The sequence below is a fragment of the Anopheles stephensi genome, chromosome 3 (assembly GCF_013141755.1).
Source record: "Anopheles stephensi strain Indian chromosome 3, UCI_ANSTEP_V1.0, whole genome shotgun sequence".
Classification (NCBI taxonomy): domain Eukaryota; kingdom Metazoa; phylum Arthropoda; class Insecta; order Diptera; family Culicidae; genus Anopheles; species Anopheles stephensi.
Genome location: NC_050203.1, coordinates 83,974,994 through 83,997,183, shown reverse-complemented (window position 1 = coordinate 83,997,183; position 22,190 = coordinate 83,974,994). Strand labels below are relative to the sequence as shown.

Sequence of the window (22,190 nt, the reverse complement as noted above, 5' to 3'; positions counted from 1 at the left end):
AAAATATGGGAAGAAGAACTGCAAGATTGAGCTGGGGCTGTAAATTTCAATATCTACATAAATACGTGTAGAAAGGAGCAGCAACAACAAAAAACCAGAAAATTTCATCTTAAAAGTGCACAAGAACACGTCGACTCGCACACACGGGAAGAAAACTAATCTCCCTTAACGGATCGGCCAGCAGGACTAGAAGCTTCCAGATGGAGTCAAAAGAGGAAAAAAAATCGTTCAAAAATAAACAAAATCTTCCTGCTCGATAAAACAGAACAAAACATATCCTCCGCGCGCGATCGAACGCTCGCCGCGTCGCTCCGTTGTTGTGGGGCTCATCTCCTGCCGGCTGGAACCCGTGCAAGCAATAAAGCTTTGCGCAAACCGGACGCGGCGCATCAGTACGGTGTGCGAATTCGCGCAAGAAGGTCGCGTTGTGCTCTCGCGTATCCGATTCCGAGCTGAGCTGAAAAGCCTACAGTGGTCGCCCCTCCACCTGAGCACTCGATCGGGTAAGATCGTCGGATCGGGTTTGTTTTGACCGAGTGCGCCGGCATCGACCGACTTTAGCAGGGCGTGCTTCGTCCAGTAGTGCTTACGACGGAGCTGCGATCGAGCGTGGGTTTCTTGCTGTGAACTGGAAGTGCGCGCGTGCCATTGTGCCTTTCAAAGCAGCGAAAGTGAAGTTGACAACGTGCTGTTTGCCAAGTGTATTTTTGTTTTTGGGTTGGTGGAAATATTTGGAAATGTTTACTTCCGATTGGGAATTCCGGGTGGGAGAGATAGAGAGAGCGTGTAGTTCCTAGTGGGACGCGTGCCACTTAACGTTCCGTAACTTCTCGTGTGTGTGTGGTGGGATTGTGTGTAAAATATCGTAACGTGACGCATCATAATCGATCACGACGTTGTGGTATGTGGTGGCCTCATGTGTACTTGTAACACGGATCAGTGTAACGCATCACAACGCATACCAGACTGCATATAATCAAGTGTGTCTTCGCCGGTGTTGCAGACGTAAGAGAACCTCCGCTGCAACTTCGCGTCCATTAAGTAACACCAAGACCGCGAAACGAATAGAACGAATCGAACGATCACTCGCAACGGACGAGCTTTTCGAGAAGGAAGCTTTTTCGTATGTGAACTGTGTGGCCGTATGTGTTTAAAAGTGTATGTGTGTGTGAACTGACTCGGTGCAACGTGTGATTGTTTACTGGGGCCTTTACCACAGCCGCCCACCCGGTGGCCTCCCTCGGTCGCGGTCCGTCCGCATGCAGCCAGGCGTGACAGGTTTCGAGCAGCACAACAACCGCTTTTCGGGGCAGCCAGACATGTGCTTACTGCTTCCATTAGCGATGTGATATAAATTAGATTAGCAATCGTATCAAACAAAACTAAACCACCAAATCGCAACGAGCGCAAAAGAAAAAAATGCGGTAGGGAGAATTTCGGCCACGAAACGGGGGTTTTTCGTTGGGGAGTTGGGGATGTACTCGAATATTTGAGGTTCAGTGTGACCGCAAAAGGGGTTATAAGGGGTAGATGCGGGGCACCGGTAAGATAAACATTGACCTGATTTCGATGCAACTATTATTTCATGGCGCTGAGCTCATATAAAGTGTGCGCCGGAGGGAACCAAGGGCACGCTCGGTGGGCGATGTGTGCTGGGAAAATAAGGGTTTAATTAATTCAACCGATCTACAGTCGCTTGTTCTCGGCCAACTCTGAAGCGAGTAGGTATTTGCAGTGGCTGATGGGGATGAGGTTTATTGGAGCTCTCTAATACATCCCGAAACTAATTTAATTAGCTGTAAACATATTGGAATTCTAAGTGATTTTTGCACTGTGCTACTGTGCTGCCAAAATCAAGGGCCAAACCACCTTTAGCCAAATGATTACTAATTATAATTCACTTACTATCCGTTTGCCTACCGTTAATTCGTTAATGGCGTGACCCTCGAGGCTCTGGCTTTCGGTTGCCACCTAATAGCTATCTAGAGCTAGATTTCTTCTCGCGATCGAGTCGCGAATCGTGTTGATCGTTTCTTAATAACACTTCTGGCATCTCGATCGATCGGGTTTGGGGCTCAAACATAGTCAGCAAAGCCACTCTAACAACAGACCGTAAAGTACTAATTTGATGGTCGAGGTTGGCTAGCGTGACACATCGGGCACCCGAAACATGTCGTCGAACGGATGCAGGTTAAAAACCCTATCAAAAGGAAAACTGGTTACGCCGTGGCGAACCACGAGCCATCAAGCACAACCCCTACTCCTCCAACACTTTGAACTTGATCTTGATCATCGAGAGAGATCCACACCTTTTCGGTGCTGAGCAGCAAATGTCACCATGTCACCGTCCAAAATGTGGCGCCCACGTGTGGCCGGGGATGACGCTCGCCAAACTGGGTTGCAAGCGATTAGTGACCGGTGAGCGCCGAGCGAATCCACGTACGGCCCTGGCGCGGTTCGACACTGGAAGGCCAAGAGCACGCATCTAGGCTGGGAATTGAAACCGGTGCGGTTGAAGATGTGCATGATGGCGGTACGATGCAACGCGTTTTGCGTGAGAGGGTTTTACTAGGCGCGATAGCACGAACCGTGCGTTCTTTTTGCGGTGGCGTACGCACCTTGACGGTGTCCATGGCCTCCCCGGGCCAATCAATGATGCGCCCCAGTAAATGGATGGGAAGTTTGCGTTCGATTTGGTGAAAAGAAGAAGGTTTCGAGCGGGTGGTGGTGGTTTTGTTTAAAACGTCTTGATGATGCTGACGAACTATTTCAGTAGTTGGAAAGACCTTCAAGGTCTTTAGTTTTACGCACGACGATAAGCATCTTCTAGCGGCAATTAGAAGTTGAGAGCGTTCTAAAGCTTCTGTGGTGATGGACCACACAACCGGGAGTTGTCAGTGCTTACTGTCTAGACCGTGGTTTGGTGTGGTCCACTAATTGGTTCACCGTTTACGCAAAGCGGTTAAAACAAACAGGAAGCTCATTCGTACAGGAAGAATGTACTGTATTTCAATAAAAGAGCATGTTGTGCTGTACTTTAGGGGTTTTTCTGAGGAGCCCAATTAAATTCAGAACGTTTGGCGTTGAATGAGCAAACTTTGAAGAAAAGGAATTAGGAAATGGGCGGCTGCTAGAACATCCTTGTTCTTGAAGTCACATCAAACGCAAAACAAATTGGTTAACAACAACCATTTAAACTCTCATTGCAACGCATTTCGTTTTCTTCTTGGGGAAACGCTTTAGAGGACGCTCCTCAGTTCTAACTGACAGGCCTGAGCTCTCTCGGTAGGCCGACAAGTGAATATGCAAAACATAATGATAATTGAAAGGGATCGAAAGCATTTCGGGGGAAAACAAGCGAAGATGGCCGCACAAAAACCGCCTCGAAACGGAAAATTATGGTAATGAGCACTTAGAGCATCAGGTTCCGAAATTGAAATGCAAATGAGCGAACCCTGTTGCTGGAGCCAGCGCTGCTGTACTTGCTTTCGGGCGATAAGGAGTTATTTTCGATTGTTTTCATCTGAGCGACTGAGGGCGGGCAGATGAGATGAGGACAAAGTATAGGGCCCCCCCCCGGATAAGATGTTGGTAGCTTGTAAGAAGACTTTCGGATGTAAATGGGTGGGCTTCTGCTGTGTAATGGAAGTTCGGAGTACTGTAGGACCAGCCAGCAATGAATTCGCTGTGGTTTTGATAGCCGAGGACTTGTTGTTGGACGAGCAATCAACCGTTACGGATGCGATTCCTTCGTTACGACGTTTCATACTAATGAGATCTGCATTCCGTCCTTGACGGGTTTGAACGAATGCACAAGCATCTAACTAAGGAAATCGTAGACTTCCTTCTTCCGGGGGGGTCCTTCACCCATGGATGACTTAGTTGTTTTGACAGGTATTTCGTTCGGTAATACCGGTAAAAGGGTGGTGCAATAAATACATAAAATTTTATGGTTCGTCTTCCACAGCGATCCTCCTCGGCCTGATAGTAACGGCAACTGGTTTAGGTTTTTTTTGTTCTGTTACAATATGAGTTCCTATTAGCATGTAGAAGATCCAATCGATCAAATCAGGCTTGGACGAATCTTGCTGACCGACTAGACTAGGTGGTAGAGATTGCGGCCAGATAATGAAGCGCGGTACATCAATCACCTCAGCATGACTCGAGTCCAACCCGCCCATTCAGCATTGAAGAAACGTTCTGCAGGTAGATGGAAGCGATGGTCTACTTACTGTTGGATGGTTGGGATGTGCAGGCCAGTAAGAAACGCTGACACGAACAAATCGTTTGCCATTAGGGTGGAAAACACCTTCGCTTAAGAGGCGTGTAGAGGTCGTGCCCGATGGGCTGTTCCCGTGGGACTTTTACGTTCGATCTCGCACCACATGTACGTGCCACACGCTTAGAAGAATTGATTTCTTCGAGAGCCTTCCCGTCATACTACGTCCCATTGGCCACATACTCCCCAAGCGACCTTTTGTTAGTTGATTAGTGTGGCGTTGGGAAGTGTCGTTTATTTTTTCAATCTTCCTTTTACCAGAAGAACCGAGAGAACCATCCATCAAACCGGTAACGAGATGGTATACATGAGAAGAACTCCCAAAAAAAAATCTCGCTCATTTACGGCCACCTTATCCAGTTTGGTCGGTTTATTGCTGGTCATCAATAATAAATTCGCAAACAGCGCAGCCAGCCAGCGAGAAAGTGTTCTTTGTTTCCGCGTTTTTTTTGTTGCCTTGAGGGCGCGCGACAAAGTGGTGATGGCGATGATTAGATCAAATTTCCGGAGCTCCGGTGCAGACGAAATCAATCTTGCGCCTGGCGCCAAGGCCAATGAAAGCAGTTGCCGAAATTGATGAGGGAGGCTTAAAGCTGCGAAGAAAGTTTTGTGTGGCCAAGATGGCAAAGTTGGACAGTGAGGAAGGATTATGGCATCTGATGCAAATATTTATAGCGGTTTGTTTTTTCTTTGCGAATGCGCTCATCCGCTATTTTGAACGGTGACAGATTGCTTATAAAAGCAGATGCTACGCTCTTCGAGAGAAGCTTCAAATTTCACGCCTTTCCTTCCCGAAGCCAAGTTACATCGAACGAAAACGCATGCAATAATTCGCATCACTGGCCATGAATATTGGTTTGGTTGCGCGAATGTTTACTTTCGGATTTCTTCCCCAAACGCTCGACTGGCCGACTTTTTCCGGTTTAGAAACAACAGGCCACATTCTTCATTCGATTCTTCTGGCCCTGGTTGCCTTTTCTAGTGTATTGATTTTTGGCGTTCTGTTTATCGCACCGGCACCTAACCTAACCTTGACAACCGGACAGGATGGCGTTACTAATTATGCACACGTTCGTCATCGGGCGGACAGGTTTCTGTTTCGCCAAAGTCTGGTGAAATAACAACACCAGCTGGAACAGGGGCGATAAAGGAGAAACCGTTTGGAGAGGAGAGAGCGAGAGCAGAAAAACGGAGTCAAGAAACGAAACCAATCAAATAGCCATAATCAAACGGAATGTGACAGCTGTTGTCATCGGGCGTATTAGTGGTGAGGTTGAGCTGTCAAGGTGACACACACTGTTGTTTGGGTATTTTGTGTCTTTAAGAAATGGCCAAACTTGAGTAAGAAGAAAACAGGGAAGTAGATGGCCCCAACTGTCACTTGCACTTTATAGCAATCAGCTATAAATGCATCTCAATGTCAAATTCAAATGGCCGATCGAATAGTAGAATCGAAACGGGTAGAATGTGCAAAAAATCGAACAACACTGCACCGAATCGAAACGGTAGCTAGAACAGAAGACCGTCCATTAACGCGCGCACACGTATGATGCAATCGTACCGGGGAAGCGCATGGTTAAACCCGAGAGCCGTTCGATGCACGGTAGGCATTCGGCTTTCGAGGCTTTTGAGCGCCCGGGCATGAGACTGGTGGGTTTTAGAAAGGCCCACCACTTCCCAAATGAAGCACGGGTTCGAAGCAAATAAAGCGATACGGTTTCGTCGGACGGATAATTATCTTTCGATTGCGAGGTGCGAGCTGCGCCCTGTGGCCTAGTCTCTAATGTCTACATTGGAGCCCGGGCTTCTCCGGTGACCTCCGTCAAGGTTCCCGTCCGTGGTCTGTCCCATTCTGTAACGCCCTTTTGGGTCGATGGCCATCGTTTATCGAGCAGCAGTAGCAGTAGCGGAGTTGTAATTTACGGCCTTTTCTCCAATATTGCAGGTCACTTCTTGTTGGAGCATGGACATTAATGGGTGCCGAATAGGAATAGAGGTTTACTCCAAAAGTTATACAGTTCTCGTTCGGTTTGTGTCACAGTAAAGTGTGGTTCGAGTGTCGTCAGAGCCTGCTAAGAACGTTCGTGTGTCGTGCAGTAAAATTTATTCCAGTCCGGTGTAAGATCTACACACTGACGATACGCAACAGAGGGAAAATCCCAACCTTACGCCGCGTGTGATTGTGTCCGGTGAGAGTGCGTGTGGCCGGCCCGGTGTATTACGTCCGATACACGTGTGTGTATATGGAAGTCTAACTCGAGTTAAGCGGTTTCGGAGACAATAGTGTTTATGCTGGGAAACGGTCCCACCTAAGCATCGAAACAAACGGCGCGATCCAGTGGGGCATGTGAGTTGGTGGTGCCAGGAACCAGGGGTTCTATCAAGATTAAAGTGTAAGTTGCGAGGCGTTCCGACGAGAGGCGCACAGAGACAACAGTTGTGTCAGCTCAATCCCCGAAGAGGGTTACCCGTGGCAAGATGCGTAAAGTTTGGCTGCTCGCCAGTGCCGTGCTGGCGTTTCTCAACTTTGTAAAATCGCAGGAAGTCGCTCGAACACTGTACAGCACCAGGTAAGTGGGTTTGTGCTTGATGGAGCAGAACAATTACATATACTCACTCGGTGAACTTGAGGTTGCTAGAATAGTCTTGCCAAAAATGTTGATGGTAAACATCCCAATTGCTCGAATGTCCATCGGAGCACACTTACCGATGCGATGCATCGAAATTAATCGATTGTGGGTTTGAATTTTGTGCAGCGCTTCAAGGGGTTCCGGAAGATCAAAGTTAACGCTCTCGAAGCGTAGAAACGGTAGTGATGTCTTTACGTGTCCGGAAGGACATACAGCTACGAGAAGAGTGTGGCGAGTGAGTGGTGCATTCACGTCTCGGTTGAGTGCATCTGTTACCGCCGCGTACTGATCGGTGCGTAGTTGGAGTACACATACGCCACAGCAACAGTCGACGGAACGTCTGTGGAGGACCTTGTGTGGTTTCCAAAAAAAAAAAGGCGATCATCCTTCCGGATTGTGACTGTGACGGTTATGTAGCAGTAGAAGAAGATGAAGTGTAACAACCGAAAAGTTATTACCTTGGGCCGGTGCCACACTGACGATTTTGTGGTGACTTCCAACAAAAAATGTTAGGCAAACTGTTAAATATTGACCACATGAGCCACCTGGTTGGTTGGCGCGGAATCGGCCTGACGCTAATGTGTGCGCGTCTTGGTGATGTATGTGGCTTTTACTGACCTTTACAAAGCTCCACTCGGTTTGACGCTTTGAATACCATGGTCGAACAGATCGAACGGAACTTCGAGCTGGATGCTGATGCGCTGGATGCGTTACTTCCTTCTACCGACGATCAATTTCTACCGCCACCAGTGTGATCGTTCTTTCGAGTTGAAGTTGATGACTGCTTAATAGCACGTGCGCGCGCCCATAATAGCAATCTTTAGTATCTCACACGAAGAAAAAAAACACACACTCAACAACCGTGAACAATTGGCATCGCCACGACAATACGAATGGGTGATCGTTATGCGATCGTTGACGTTAGGCAAACAGCCCGGTAGTTCTGCTGCTGTCAGCCATAAGTTAACCCCCTTGAACTCTTGATGACTGTGATTGCTGGCAGATGTCACTGCAAACACCTATTGTGTTGTGTGCGAGAAGGAAGTAGTTGCGTTCGTGTTTGGGCTACTATTTTTGAGAGTTAGTAATTGTACGATCACGAGCTTTTCGGTAACAAAAAGCCATACAACCGTGACAATCAAAAGCTCAAGAGAGTCATTTATGAAGAGGCTTCTCGCAGAAGAAGGTTCTAATTGATCTTCCCGCACGCAGTAGGGGGTTTGGGAATTTTGGGATGTTTCATCTCACTGGCAGACACAGCTGGTGTGCGATTTTAATCGCGGTGTGTTCCAGCCAACAGAAACGATTCATTACCGAACCGTACAATGGGGGAGGAGGCTCGCTGAATGTAGCTGAAGGTCGCCGTGCGGTCATGTGCATGATTAGTGAAAAAAATCTCAATGAATGCATGCTGTTATTTGCTGATCATACGTCATTTGCATGAATTATGCACATGCACCAAGAGCGAAACAGTATCGACCTTTTACAGTTCCAAGATGCGCGCCTCGAGGAATGCGATTCGGACACGATCACGTGTCGGTTAAGTAGCGAAACCGAATGGAGCCGATTTACTAATTGAATCCAATCCAGTGTAGTTATTAAACGAGCTAATTTTAATTGCTAGTTTACGTTTAGTGTTGGACTCGATCAGATAAGAGTCACCAGCAAAAAAAAACCTCATCACAAAAGAGGCTACTTGAAGTTTGGGACACGCATCGCTGGACGCCGCCGCCATTAGTGCTGTTTTCTTAACATTCACTTTGCTGATTTTGCACACTTTTCGTGATTGGTACTTGAACCGGGGCGGGGTCCCGTTGAAGAAGTGTCCCCAGCGTTTGTTTATCAACTGCTTCACCGTGTTGCACACCAGACGCGTGTAATAAACGAGCGCCAACCTATTTATCTTGTCTCCTGAGGAAGACTTAAAATAATAAAATACTTTGCCCGTTTCGTGTGGAATGTATTTTTTTTTCGGTGTGTGCGAATATTGTTCAGAAACGGGTTCCCGTGCCGGTTGTGCGAATTTCAGGAAAAACCAATGCCAATCTGCTGTTCACCCGGGCCCGATCGTTCGGATCTCTGGACATGGACTTTGGATATTGGTGATTTTGGAAGAAATGTAAATTTATTTTGCAAAAGGCGCGTTGGGCGAACTCCGAAGAACAGTTTGCTCAAGTTAAGCCTTTTGGGGTGGAGAAGATATCGGGACCCGCCCGTGGTGATCGTTCCTTTGCTTTGGTTCTACATGTCGCTGCCTGGCACGCCTGAAGACACGCGTGTGGAATTTGGATGCCATTATTTAATATTATTTTTTGTTGCTCTTCTCGCTCTGATCAATAACATCCATTAAACGAATCCATGCAGTAAGCCTTACTGGAATTTGGCTGGACAGTAGTGCGTGTTAGAGCCAGGCCAAAGTATATGGGGAATTCCTTGGTAAATCGCGCGAAAACAATTGCCATTTTATCGAGATCGGCCCATGTGCGTGCTGATTAAACCATCAAATGAATGAATGTATGAATAGGTTTACGAGTATTCTAAGCATCTTCTTATCTGCCATTCATAACTCTAAACTGCTAGAACACCTGCATCATGCATCGGGATCATCTATCGGGACTTCCCGCCCCGGTATTATGGCGCAGTCGTTACGGACAAAGTTAGCATCGTTTACGATAGTTAACTAATAAATTGTACATTCCCCTTGTTGGGATTTGAATGCAAAAACAGCTCCACTGAGAAGTCATATTAGCTGATTTATACGCGCACGCACGATGGACATTATGTGACTTTTAGTGTTGGATGCTGGCGAAGATTAATTATCCTCGGTTCGCTGTTTCTTCTGGGCAATAAATCACAGCCCATCATCAGACTGTGACGTTCCGGGGATTGAAATGTTTGTGGTTCTTTTTTTTCGCACCTTTTTGTATCTAACTGCACATTCCACGCTTGTTGATTCCTAGTCGACCTACAATAATGCTCCTTCTCTTGTACTGCTGTGCTTTGCAGATACGACAACCTGGACATTGACACCATTTTGGGCAGCAATCGGCTGGTGTCGAACTACGTCGACTGTTTGCTCAGCCGCAAACCGTGCCCACCGGAAGGCAAGGATCTGAAACGTAAGTACCGCTGCGTGTGTTTGTTTGCTTGGCGTGCACTGTTGATTCATCTCATTGACCCGATTGCGCGCTTCAGGTGAGACATGTTTCAGGTGGTGGGTTGTTTAAAGGGCCACCCGGCTGATCCGCGATAAAATAACGATAAAATTCAAATTCAGCATTTAGAACATTGAAAAATCCATGCCAGGGGTGTTTTTTGAGTTATTAAAATAAGGCCTTGATAAGAATTATTCTGTTTACTTGATAGGAATAATCAGGGGTTTCTAAATGTTGCCCAACAAAAGCTGCACACACGAACGAGTGAAGTTTGCAATTCAAATTTGAGAAAACCGTCAAAAACTCAACGGTGGCGTGTGCAGATGGGTTCCGATGGCCCCATCGCCGTTGCATGCAGCTGTTGTTGTTCGTTTTCCATCCATTTTGGCATGTTTAGGTGTTCTGTTACCTTCCACAGTAGCACAACAGTAGAGAAAGGAAACGATTTTTCCACAACCTGCCACCGTCCGAGCAGTTCAACACGCCGTGAGTGAGTGAGTGGAATGTGGTCAACGATTAAAAAGCAATATACTTTCGCTTTGAACTTTCGTGTAGGTGAGGTTTCCTTTGTGTGAGTCCGCGCCACGATACGTCCTTGGCCTTGGGGGAGCCAAGAAGTTCGAGTTCGAATCCGGAGCCTTCAGGAGTGGACCGCTTTGTAGACGATTAGGTCTTTAACCCTCTCGCCACAACCCCCGTCGTCATTATTCTAATGGCAGTCATCATCGAGCGGGGTGGCGCGACCAGTCCAGCCGGATAATTTGTACCCATTTACTCTGGCAGGAGGGTTGCCGGACCCTTGGAAACCTTTTTCTTTCACCCGAACCGCCTGGTAAGCTGCGACTTGATGTGTGGGACAATCGAATCCCATTACTTAGGGGGGGCGTTGTGTAGCTGCTAGGCCGAAGGAAAATGGAGCAGAAAATGTTTAAAAAATTGCGCCTTTAATCCTTAATCGAATCGGGAAGAGGGTTGCGTTGGTACTGGAGGGTGCCAAAGAGAAGAAAAAAACGGGGGGTCTATTGGAGAACCCTTTTGACCCCTTCTTTATATGCGGCTTATCGATCGGCGAATCGAGGAAAAACTGATACTTCTAACGTAAACAAATCACAGCACTACCCAAATCCGATGCGGTAACGGACCACGGTCCGTGGTCAGTTTTACCGTCGAACGTTAAGGGTTCGTTACCCCTTTCTCTGTCCCCTCTCCCTCTCTTGGCAATACCCACCCCGCAAAAGGAAAGAAAAATGGATCGCAACTAATTAGCATAACTTCCGGCGTAACGGTTCCTGTGCCAGATCGAGCCTCTATCCGTGCGTTGAAATATCTTGACCAAAGAGGGTGTTTCGTCCCATCGGTCTAAACCACCTGCACCGGTACGCATTTGTTATGCCATGGTGAGGACGAACCTGAAAACAGAAAAAGAAATGAATAATCGAGACGTGAAAAGAAAAAAAAAACTCCAACGGCTCTGTCCACTGTACAGTGGTGGAAAAGGTGCTGAAAGGGGTTGCTTTGGGGATGTTATTTTTACCCCCCCCAAAGGTGGGGCGAGGGTAGTAGAAAGGGAGTTTAGGAGCAAAACAAAAACAGAGAAAAGAGAAATTGCGTATTAAAGCGAAGCGAGTATTTTCGGATGGGGCGAGCGAGTAAAATACGATACCTTGGGTGATTTGTATGCGTTACGCGTTGCAAGGCGGGGGAAGATCCTCAAAGGGAGGGAGGGAGAGGGTGGGTGGGGCAATGTTTGTTTATTTTATCATATTTTTCCATCGGTAAGACCTTGGTTGGAATGCGGGTTTGTTGGGCAGGATTTTGGGCCACCGGAATCCACGTGAGTTCCCGCTAGCTTTGGTGTTACAATTTTGTTGGAGCTTTTTTATTGGTACGTACTATAAGCTACTACTCCCGAGGCTAGAATTTATTTAACAACGACAACCGCTCTGTTCTGTATCTGCTGCCCCCCCGGAACTAAAGCTCGTACAGCACTAACTTAATTCACACTTTGTTGGGTTTTGTATGTGTAGCTTGTAATAAAATCACACCAACAACGAACCAGGTGATTACGGAAAGTTGTCTCCAACAATATTATCATAACAAGAGCTCCCTGAGGAACTGGTTTAGCGCGCTTCCGCCGGGCGCAGAAAAACCTGATTTGCAAAGAAACTGCGCCTTCGTTCGCCGCAGTAGCATCAAATCAGGCGCCCCCACCGAGGAAGTAGCCCACCGCAAATCGGAGCAAGGGAACGGCAGGCTCCAACCAAACGGTCCGAGATAACTCGATAGAGACGACAGATAGGGCTCCCTAGGGGAAGCGATGGGGACGCGAGAGACGGAGCAGGTGACAATGCGGGACGTGTGCGGACTTAAAGAGAAAGTTTCGCGGTCGGCAGGCAAGGCTGTCGTTGCGGTGTTTTGTTTACTTTGATCGTGTCATCTCACGCTTGTCCACGTCGCAAAATCCTGCCACCATATTCCGGGGCTTTAGTGGGACGAGCATGGCCCGGTTGCAGCATTCCTTCATCGGCGCTGATGATGAGGGTGTGAGCGTTCGTCGTTCCCCGACTGTCGTCTGTGTGGCTTTTACGCCCGGGTTAGCGTCGGTAGCCTGGGACGTTCGTGAATGTCGTTCGCTGTGAAGGCATGCGATGCAAAACTTGTGAGGATACGCTAGCGGCGGTTTCGGGGACCGCAGGCGAGCCGTAGACAACGGCAATCCACCCTCTTTACATATGTAATTGGAGGCAAAGTGAATAACAAACAGGCCACTGTGTAGATCCCTCAAGGGGGGGTGAAGACCCACCCACCACACAACATGGGTGGGTTGTGTACGGAATTAACGCACGCTCTGAGCCTGAGCTGTTGTAAATTGTGAAGAAGGGTTAGTCGGTCGGGGAAAGTAGTTTAAAGCTGTACGAGCTGTAGCCTGGAGCAATTGGGAACGGTTGTAATTCCTGCTAGGCATCCTCCAGGAAAGGATTGAATAAATGAATGCTGTAAACTACGGCAAAGCGGTTACATGCCACCTTCTGACTATGCTGACGCTTCCCGCGCAAATCCCGCACAAATAGAGCTACCGAAAACTCGATGGTGCTCATAAATTATTTAATCTAAAGTTAATCAATTCAGTACAATTTATCGGGAGGGCAGCGGAGCACGAGTTGATTAAAATTCTATATGAATTCCTGGGCTTTAGTAATGCACCTGGACTGAATTCACCCAGTGTATGCTTTAAAGCAGGACCTCCGTTAAGAGATTAATTATCGCTTCTTATCGTAGTGATCACCGCTTTATGGGTCCATTAACACACGGGCTAAAGGCGAATGGCAATCGGTGTCGTGCAAACGATTTATAATGATTAACCTCTTTTAGCCGACATGCACTTGTTGCTCAGGTGTGCAATTAAAAGTTGCGCATCCCCAAATCCCTCCGGTTTGCGTTCCACCGACTCTCAGCCCAGCTCGGTGTCATCGACGACGATGGAGCGCAGCCTGTCGCCGTGCCGTGCGTGCATTTATTCCGAGTGCATTTCAATGCACAATGCTTTGATGCATGAGACATCAGCATCAATTTCCATTGTCAGCTTCACATGGAATCACTTGTCTCTTGGCACGTCTCGTCTAGCACCCGGGGCACCAGCACAAAGAGGCCTCCGCTATTCTCCTACGACAAAATGGATAGTTTATTTGTGATTCTTTTGATTACGATTCACAAGCCAGCGAGACTAGCGGGTATGCAATTTTATCTCACATTAAATGGTAATTTACGAACGTCAGCACGACGTGATGCACCCGTGCGTCGGAAACGGGTTCCGGATGGCAAACGTACGATGTACCTGTTGCTGGAGGCGAGTTGACGGCAACAGCAGCCTGATGCGAACCATCAGCTCCATACAGCATCTCGGCTCGGCCGTAGGTAAGAAGGGAGACTGAACGCTTGTCACACAATCGCTGATCAAGTGGTTTTTGCAGCTGGAGAATGCAGCTCCAAGTGCCGTTTGCATTGAGCTGACGAGCCCGTGTGAGAGCGTTATATGTCAGCATTAACGAGTTACTCGGCAGGATGGTCATTTCCGTACCCGGAAATTTCGGTCTGTGGGAATGATTAATTAGATGTACCTGCCGTGTGTTTGTGTTCAAACCCTGTGTACCGTTGGGAAGAATTTCCTACCCAGCTCTGTGTGTGTGTGTGTGTGTGAAAGAGAAAACCACTTCCGAACTGGATGAGCTAGTGCCGAAAGCCCCAAAAGAGCTGGCACGTTGAACAAGCTCTTATCCATCCACAGAACCACGGGCTGCGGTGTACCCCGGGTGCTGACCGTTGAAGCGATTATTTATTCATCCCATTTCCGGTTCTGGCTGCTCTCATGGCTAAAAGGCTTGAAAGGGCATCGCCGGGATTGCATATCCAATGGAGAGCACTGCAGCACCGTGGAACGAAAACCAGGAATTGATCCGCAGGTTAGCTCTCGATTACTTGCCGGGACTAGTAGTAGTAGTGGTAGCACTTTGGAAGCAGTTGTTGTAAGCTTGTCCATCGATTGAGCCAACGAAGACCCCCGTCCCGGGATGGCGAGGACTCTTTAGACAAATTTAGCTTTTGTGGTTAACCTGCTGGCTAAGTGTTTTATCAAACTGGGCTAATGGGAGTTTGGTTGGAGCCATAGAGCTAGCGCAATTTCACCTTTGCCCCAAAAACCTCAAACCTTCCAACGTTATGGATCGGTCCATGGTGAGGTGATTTAAGACGTTCTAGAATGTGGAGATTAGGGAAACAGATGTCAGTTGCACTTGATGATGATCCTGTGAAGGTTCGATGCTAACGAAACGTGTCTGAACAAAGAAGTGCTTTACAGAACCCAAACCAGCTTTAGGATGACTCGTGTCTCACAATTTTATAGCACCAGTTTTATAGCACACGCATTGAGCAGAAAACGGAAGGCACCATTCGTTTCGGGAGTATCGCATCCGACGTTCTTATCCAATCCGCACTATGCAAAACCACCAACTTCGAGCGAATGCACCGGAACAGACACGACATTTGCATATATTCGTATTCGCGTTTGTTGCATTTCAACATTTGCAACACGTTGTCGCAACCCGTGCTTGGGTGTGCCCGGTGTATGCCAGGAACCTGTTGAACAACTTTACGTGACATCGCGAAGATAGCGCGGCGTACGAACCGATGAGGATGAGAAGTTTAATTTATTCTCCACACCACAACCGGTGCAACGAGGCTTGAGCTTGGGGTCGAGCGATGGATTTTCTTTTGCTCGAAGCGAACCGAAGCGTTAAGGGTGAGTGATGCTCGAGTGGGGCAAGGATTCTAGGCACGTACCGTGCCTTTATAGTAGTTTTGTTTCCGATGTGTAGAAGATGACGAATGTGATCCATGCTTGGGGTGTAAGAAAAAAAAACCGGGACAAGAATGATGAATGGGGAGCTTGTTTTGTGTAAAGTTTTGAAAATGTTTTAACGGAAATTGGAATCATGTATTTGATCATTACCTTCCAAGAATCAGTCATGTGTCAGTGTTTAATGCCGACATCACGAACACGAGAGAAGAGCTTATAATTAAGGAAAATTACAGTTCCCCAGGTATCGGTTACAGACGGTACCAGTGTCTGCTGAGCCATCAAACAAAACGCTTTTTACGACAAATCATTAGACGAACATATACGTCTTTTCAAGAGTTGCCATGTAACTGGCACATCCATTTCCGCATTCATTCGGATAGCGAGAATCCGTAAACCTCAAAAGGACATTTGTGTGGCAGAAAAGCTAGTCTTTGTCGTGAGCGTAAACCACAGTCATTTCTGTGAATGTTGCGCGCGAGCTTCCCGATGGATCGAGGGAGGCAGGTATCTGGTTTCGGTGGCATAATTGTAACGAGTGAGGGAGCTTTTTTTTACTAGAGCATGGGAAAATGTTGGAATGGATTTGGACTGCGGGTAGAATATTTTTTATGCTAGTAAATGACGTACATCAGCCGCCCATTAGCAAACCAACAACTTGAACTTGCGAATGAATCTTCCGAATTTGGTACGCTTCATGGTAGCGGAACATCTGCTGCAACGAATCGTGAATAGAGGAGCATGACTTTGATCGTGGAATGAGTCGGATAATGATTTGAAGTGTGAATAATTGGAAACACGGACCCCTGCTTCATATGATCTCGTAGTTTACATGGTTATTAAAAAGCTCGAAATCTTCTCTCACTCCGCAGGAATTCTTCCGGAGGCATTGCGTACCAAGTGTGCCCGCTGTTCACCGATTCAGAAGGAGAATGCGCTAAAGATCATCACCCGCCTTTACTACGACTATCCGGATCAGTACCGGGCGCTGCGAGAACGCTGGGATCCTTCCGGCGAGTACCATCGCCGGTTCGAGGAATATCTGCGCGGGCTTCAGTTTAATCAGATAGGCGGAGGCGGCAGCGGCAGCAGCAATGGTGGTACCGGCGTGGGTAATACGATCGAGAGCGGTGGCAATGACAGGCCGGTAAGAAACGATCTCGATCGACAGCCCGCATCGACACAGAGCAGCAATGTGCAGCCGATAGTGATTGATCCGACGCTGGCTGGACAGCCCGTCCAGCCACCATCACCACAACCGCCGCTAGCTGTTGCGCCAGCGACCGAACGACCTAGGCCCCCGGCACCGGTAGCACAAATTTTATTCCCTACCACTACCGACACTACCAACACTACTACCATCACTACTACCACCTCTACTACCACCTCTACTAGTACCTCCAATTCTGGACCAGTAGAACTCACCGGCGACGCGCCTAGTGCGTCCGCTCCCTCTAATACGGTTACCATTGCTAGTAGCGTACTCAGTAGACCTTCCGTGAGTCCGGATCTGCTGGACACCGAACGGGACGTTCCAGCAACGGCCGAAGTACCCGTAGTACCGGTACCGGTAAATTACTATCTCAACATCACTAACGGTGGTTCGCTAACGCTTTGGCTGGTGCACGTAACACTGGGCGCGGACACGACGGCACAGCGGCAGTAGTAGTAGGGCCCTTGGTGCATGCACAAATAAAATGATTCCCACTTTAGGCTAGAACTAGGTTTGCTTGCATGTGTGCCTGTGACTGTATGTGTGTGAGTGAGAGAGTGAAAGATAACAAAGAATACCAAATATAGTACAAACACATAACACCTCTAGACACATTCTAACCTCTCTGCTAACCTTATTTTCGGGGCCCAGACGTCGGGACTCTTATGGGTGAATTCGCTGACGGGGACGAACTGCATGCGTATCTGCACTGAAAGCGATAATAATCCCGGAGAAAGGGGGTTTCGGTGTGTTTGCAGCTTCCTGGAACTGGGTGCACAATCCCATCGAACAAGATAGCCGTCCGTTGTTTACGATTTTCACCAGGAACCTGGTCGCCGGAAGCCATTCCCACATGGTCCACAAGCGCGATGCCGCAACAGGGTTTGGTGTTCGACAGCAGGGATTAAGCAGCAGCGTTTGCATCAGCCAGAATTAATGGCCGGACACCTGGCTGGTTGGCTGGCTGGCTGGCTGGCTGGCTGGCTGGGCCGAACGGTGGTGAATTATGACTTTTGATTGTTCGCTCACGGATGTGGTGGTCGTCTCTCGCAGCGAAACCATTCGTTGAGTCTATCGCACTGCTAAACATCGCTTTCCTGCGGGGAATCCATCGATGAGGATGGTTTTACAAAGGCAAAATGCCATGTTTACACAATGGAACCGATAATTATTCGTTTAATTGATGAGCCCTGCGGGTGGTCCGGAACGTCGGATGATATTAAAATGGCGCCGGTCCATGCTGATTCCGCAGTTGAGCCGATGAATGGAGCGGCCATTTTTTTGCTTTCCTCCCCATTGTTGGACGGTGACATTGATAAGAGGAATTATTAATATTTTCACTTGGCCAGTGACAGGTACTCGTTCTCGGTTCGTAATTAACACAAAAGTCAATGGATTGTCGTTTGAATGGGCTTCAATTTATGTGTGCATCCGACGCAGGGGTTAATCCGTCGAGCGAGTGAAAATTCTACGAAAAAATACCCCATAAAATCCATGTGCTGGCTTGTTTTGTTTGCAATTGCGAAAAATTGCAATTATTATGTATCATGATTGGTGGCACCGTGATGATGAAAGCGGCCAGTGTTTGATGCTTTGCGTTGGCCCTTCAAAAGCGTTGGGATAAAATTACTTTGTAGTGTTTTAATTGAAGGGCTTGCAGTGAACAGGCAAGCGAGCGGGTGTGTTTGTTTTGCGTCGATATTATTTTCATTTAACTTTGATGTTTTAATAACTGTGTGTAATTGACGGGCCACATGTTGAATATGGTAGGGCTTTGTTGACGTGAGCATCTAACGTGCTTTTGATGAAATAATTAAAATGTTGCGTCGCAGATTGAATCGATACTCGTTTGTGTGCTGTTGAATTATTGCTAGGATAGGCTAGGAGTTAAAGTAACTTCTATGTCACCATGCGAGAGAATAAGCGATAAATCAGCTAGCTTTAATCTAGACACATTGCTGCTGCCAATAGATCGCGATTGGGGTCACCCCGAAGCCTCCCAAGCAGCAAGCGGATAAAAATCTAGGTCAAGAAGCATCAAGTCACGCCACGACCCCGCTAGTGCAAAAGTCAAGCCACAGTACTTGCTGTTCGATTGTGCAAGAGTTACGAAATCGCATCTGAAGAATGCAGTTTCCACCAGACACTGGTGGAGAGCGGAATTCTTCGCATCCAACTGTGAATGGTATCCGTTTCCAAATACTCTGAAGCTGGTGGAATCAGCCAACCAAACAGCAACCAAGGTGTGAACAACAATTTCGATAATTATCTTCCTCGCGTGGCGTTTAAACGCATATCGTGAGCGCTCATGATCGAACTGAGCCGGAGGGTCATTAAAAAATCATCACTTTGCTTTATAATAATGTGTTCATGCGTGTAATACGATTATTCGGGCTCATCTGCAGTTGCATTAATTAACAAGTTGCACGCGATTCCAATTCGTCTCTCACAACGCACAAATGCACCAGCGCCAATGATAAGGTCCGCTTCCGGACTGATTATCCTTTCATTGCGCAACATCTCTATCACGCACCGGCTTGTGACTCTCTCTCCCTTCTCTAACCCTGGCCCACAGCCCACGAATCACCAACCAACTGCGGCAAAATGACTTATACATTTTTGACCATTGCACCAAAATCCCACTTCCCTAATTGGACAGGTTTCGGAAGGCTTTCCGTGGCCCACCGTCATCACCGCCGGCACCACGGTCAGTAACGTCGGTCAATCGCTGCTGCTGCAACAGGGCGCAACATCACCGCGCGAGGAAGAAGTATCAACAGTTCCGCAATGGCTGGAAGCACAATTGGCACAACAACAAATTCTACCGGAACGTCCGCAGGAATCGTTCGCCATGTTCGCCAACCCACCGTTCGCCGCGCGTCCCGTAGTAGTAGATGGAGCTGGGAATCAAAATTTGGGCACGGTCGGTATTGGGCAGCTTCCATTGGCTTCAGCACCGGTGTACGATGTTCCGACAGCAACGGCGAACAATGGGTCTGATGAACTCCCCACGGTACATTGGCTTATTCCGAGAATGAAATTGAACTTTGCTTCCATAGTCGCGTTTTTCCCGGGGTTGTAATAGAAATTTCGGGGGAACTTGTGATAGCCGGGATAGCTGGACTGGCTGGTAGACACGCTTAGTTTACAGTTAACGAACATGAGTTGAAGTTGTAAATGCTTTGATATTGATTTGGTGGACCTTGTACTGTAGCTATCGTAGTTGTTGATTTTTTGCTGTTGTCCAGAGCGTGCCAGGTGGCTATCAGAGGTGGTTGGCATAAGTTGATGTGATGATGCCTCGAAAAAGCTTCATTTACGAGGAACAACAAGCAATTTTAACGAGGTTTCTGTGCTTCTTTTTGGTCGTAGGCTCCACCACCGGTAGTGGTGAATCGGTTCGGTGACGATGGTGGCAATAGTCGACCGTCCATTGCTCCAGTGCCTGCGGTGCCTGTTCCAGTGCCACAGACGACAACTACGCAGCGGCCTACCACCACAACGGTCCGACAGACGCGACCCGCTACACGTCAAACGACCACCAGAAATACTCAGCGTACAACAACGAGATTTGTAAGTATCCGTCAGGGGACCACTGGTAATTACTGAGAATTACTGTGGGCGGGTTGGGATATCCTTGACATGCACCGGTTCTTTGCGACTTGATCCCGTGGTTTGGGAACTGAGATGGACGACAGCTTTGACTTTCTACACTAACAGAGCAAAAACAAAATTATATTCCCAATTTGGCAACACGATGTACTCGACCAACACGCTTCTCACTTTCGCAGATAACGCGTGTACCTCCAACACCGCCACCACCAACAACAACAACAACAACACCACGCACTATCACAACGACGAGGACGTCGACCATTTTACAACAACGACCACCACCACCACCACAACCGTCTCCAGCACAACAACAACCAATACTACCACCACAAGCACCACCACCACCACCACAACCATATCCAACAATAATATACGAGCGTCCACAGGCTCCACCGAGAGCCAGTCCTCCGCCACCACCACCACCAGCTAGACCATTCTACATACCGCCGGAGCCTCCGCGAACGCCACCGACCACCCAGTCCGGACAGACCACCCCGGACAGCGTTATTGATCATTTCTTTGTTCCACCATCGCAGGCCGCTCAACTGCCGCCGAGTCCGATCGTGGGCCTCTGGAACCAGCTCGGTACGAAGATTGCCGATACGGCGGACGCAATCGCCGGGATGCTGCAGAAGACGGTCGACGTGCTGGTGACGAGCCACATCCAATCGCATCAGCGAGCCCTGCGGCGATCCTAGACCAAGTCTCGCCCCCGGAAGCTCACCGAAGGAAGGACACTGGAGTGACACAGTACACAGAGTTGTTGTTGAAATTATGTGAGAATGCTTGCCGTTTTAGGCATTAGTTTTCCATTTGCAGAGTAGTAGTATGTTATGTGTGGGACAGATATTGGAAGCCGAAATTGAGATGGTGACACATCCCCCATCCTTGCCAGTCCCATGCACAGTGACTGAGAGAAAATTCGACTCGAAAAAGAAAGGACAATGCTGAATGCGCGAATATAGATTGACTCCTCCTAGATTGGTATCTTCCCATTTATTCCACTCTCTACCACAACGCACCCGAGTCCAGCTTCAAGGCCCCTGCGGTAGTTTGTGGTTTTGTCGTCCCCAACAATCAAGATCAAGCAAATACTTCTGTGATTGAGTGTGTCAGAGTATGTGATAGAAATTATTGTGCGTATCGAGGTGTTTTGTTGTTGTAGAAGAATTCTCTTACCCATCCTTATCGCTATCCCATGCATCAGCGTACGGAACATCTCTTACCGCTTTCGGGAGCTCCATTTCGAAACCTGACATGTGAAACGCAGGCGTGCGAAGCAATGACATATTACAGGGTGAATTTTTTAAAAGGTTCATGGCATATAATTGTATCTGTATGTTACTATTGAATAAATATATTATGTATCAGACAAAAAAGTTTTCGTTGGTTTTTGAAGTGAGAAGAAGAATTCGGAAGCACTTGTGACGGAATAAATATTAAATAGTACAATTCTGGCGTAAAGGGAATCCAAGCAACAATGAGAAATCTGAGCCAGAAATAAAAGCATTGAAAGAAATGGTGTTCCATTTGTACTTCAATTTTCCGTTCCCCGTTTAGCTTGCGCCGTCCTAATGGAGATGTATACTCGTAAGTTTTGAAACACTTTTCCGAGGCCGTTTACCGGTCGTTCTTTTCCTGCAGCAAAGGCAACGTTTTTTCTACGCTTGAGTTTTATCACGATGATTGGCTTCCGACGCTGGCACGGTGATGGAACATTTCGCCAAATCAAGATCAAGTTATCGTCCTCTTAGGATACGAGGAAAACGTACAAGGCTGCAAGCAGTGAAAAAGAAAGGAATAAATAAATTGCATCCTTTCCGAACGTACGCGAGCAACAAATTGAAGCGTGAGCAATCAAATCATAGTGAGATTCGGATTCTTTTTTTTTCTTGACTTATGGCGTAGCCACGGTGGCGTTTTAACGTTCGGCTGAATATTTCAT

At 47.7% G+C, this 22,190-nt stretch overlaps 1 protein-coding gene across 12 annotated transcripts; it reads left to right on the top strand.

Annotated features, from left to right (window-relative positions):
* The first annotated feature begins 362 nt into the window (after nt 1-362).
* On the top strand, nt 363-21,624 carry LOC118513797 (mucin-2-like). Of its 12 annotated transcripts, none has more exons than XM_036059984.1 (7): nt 369-503; nt 6,225-6,849; nt 9,916-10,028; nt 16,290-16,726; nt 19,290-19,337; nt 20,003-20,203; nt 20,422-21,624. In XM_036059984.1, the coding sequence occupies exons 2-7, from the start codon at nt 6,758-6,760 to the stop codon at nt 20,941-20,943; spliced, it is 1,413 nt and encodes a 470-aa protein (XP_035915877.1). In that variant the 5' UTR covers nt 369-503; nt 6,225-6,757; the 3' UTR covers nt 20,944-21,624. The 12 variants fall into 12 exon arrangements, with proteins under 12 accessions (XP_035915883.1, XP_035915877.1, XP_035915880.1 ...); XM_036059985.1 differs by having other exon boundaries at nt 390-609; XM_036059983.1 differs by lacking the exon at nt 369-503 and adding an exon at nt 521-717.
* The last annotated feature ends 566 nt before the right edge of the window (nt 21,625-22,190 follow it).

Excerpts from the sequence above, each read along its gene's own strand:
- LOC118513797 (XM_036059984.1), top strand. The coding sequence starts at position 6,758 with ATGCGTAAAGTTTGGCTGCTCGCCAGTGCCGTGCTGGCGTTTCTCAAC. Across the intron at positions 19,338-20,002 it reads TCATCACCGCCGGCACCACG|GCTCCACCACCGGTAGTGGT; the intron begins GTCAGTAACGTC and ends TTTTGGTCGTAG. Across the intron at positions 20,204-20,421 it reads AGCGTACAACAACGAGATTT|ATAACGCGTGTACCTCCAAC; the intron begins GTAAGTATCCGT and ends TCACTTTCGCAG.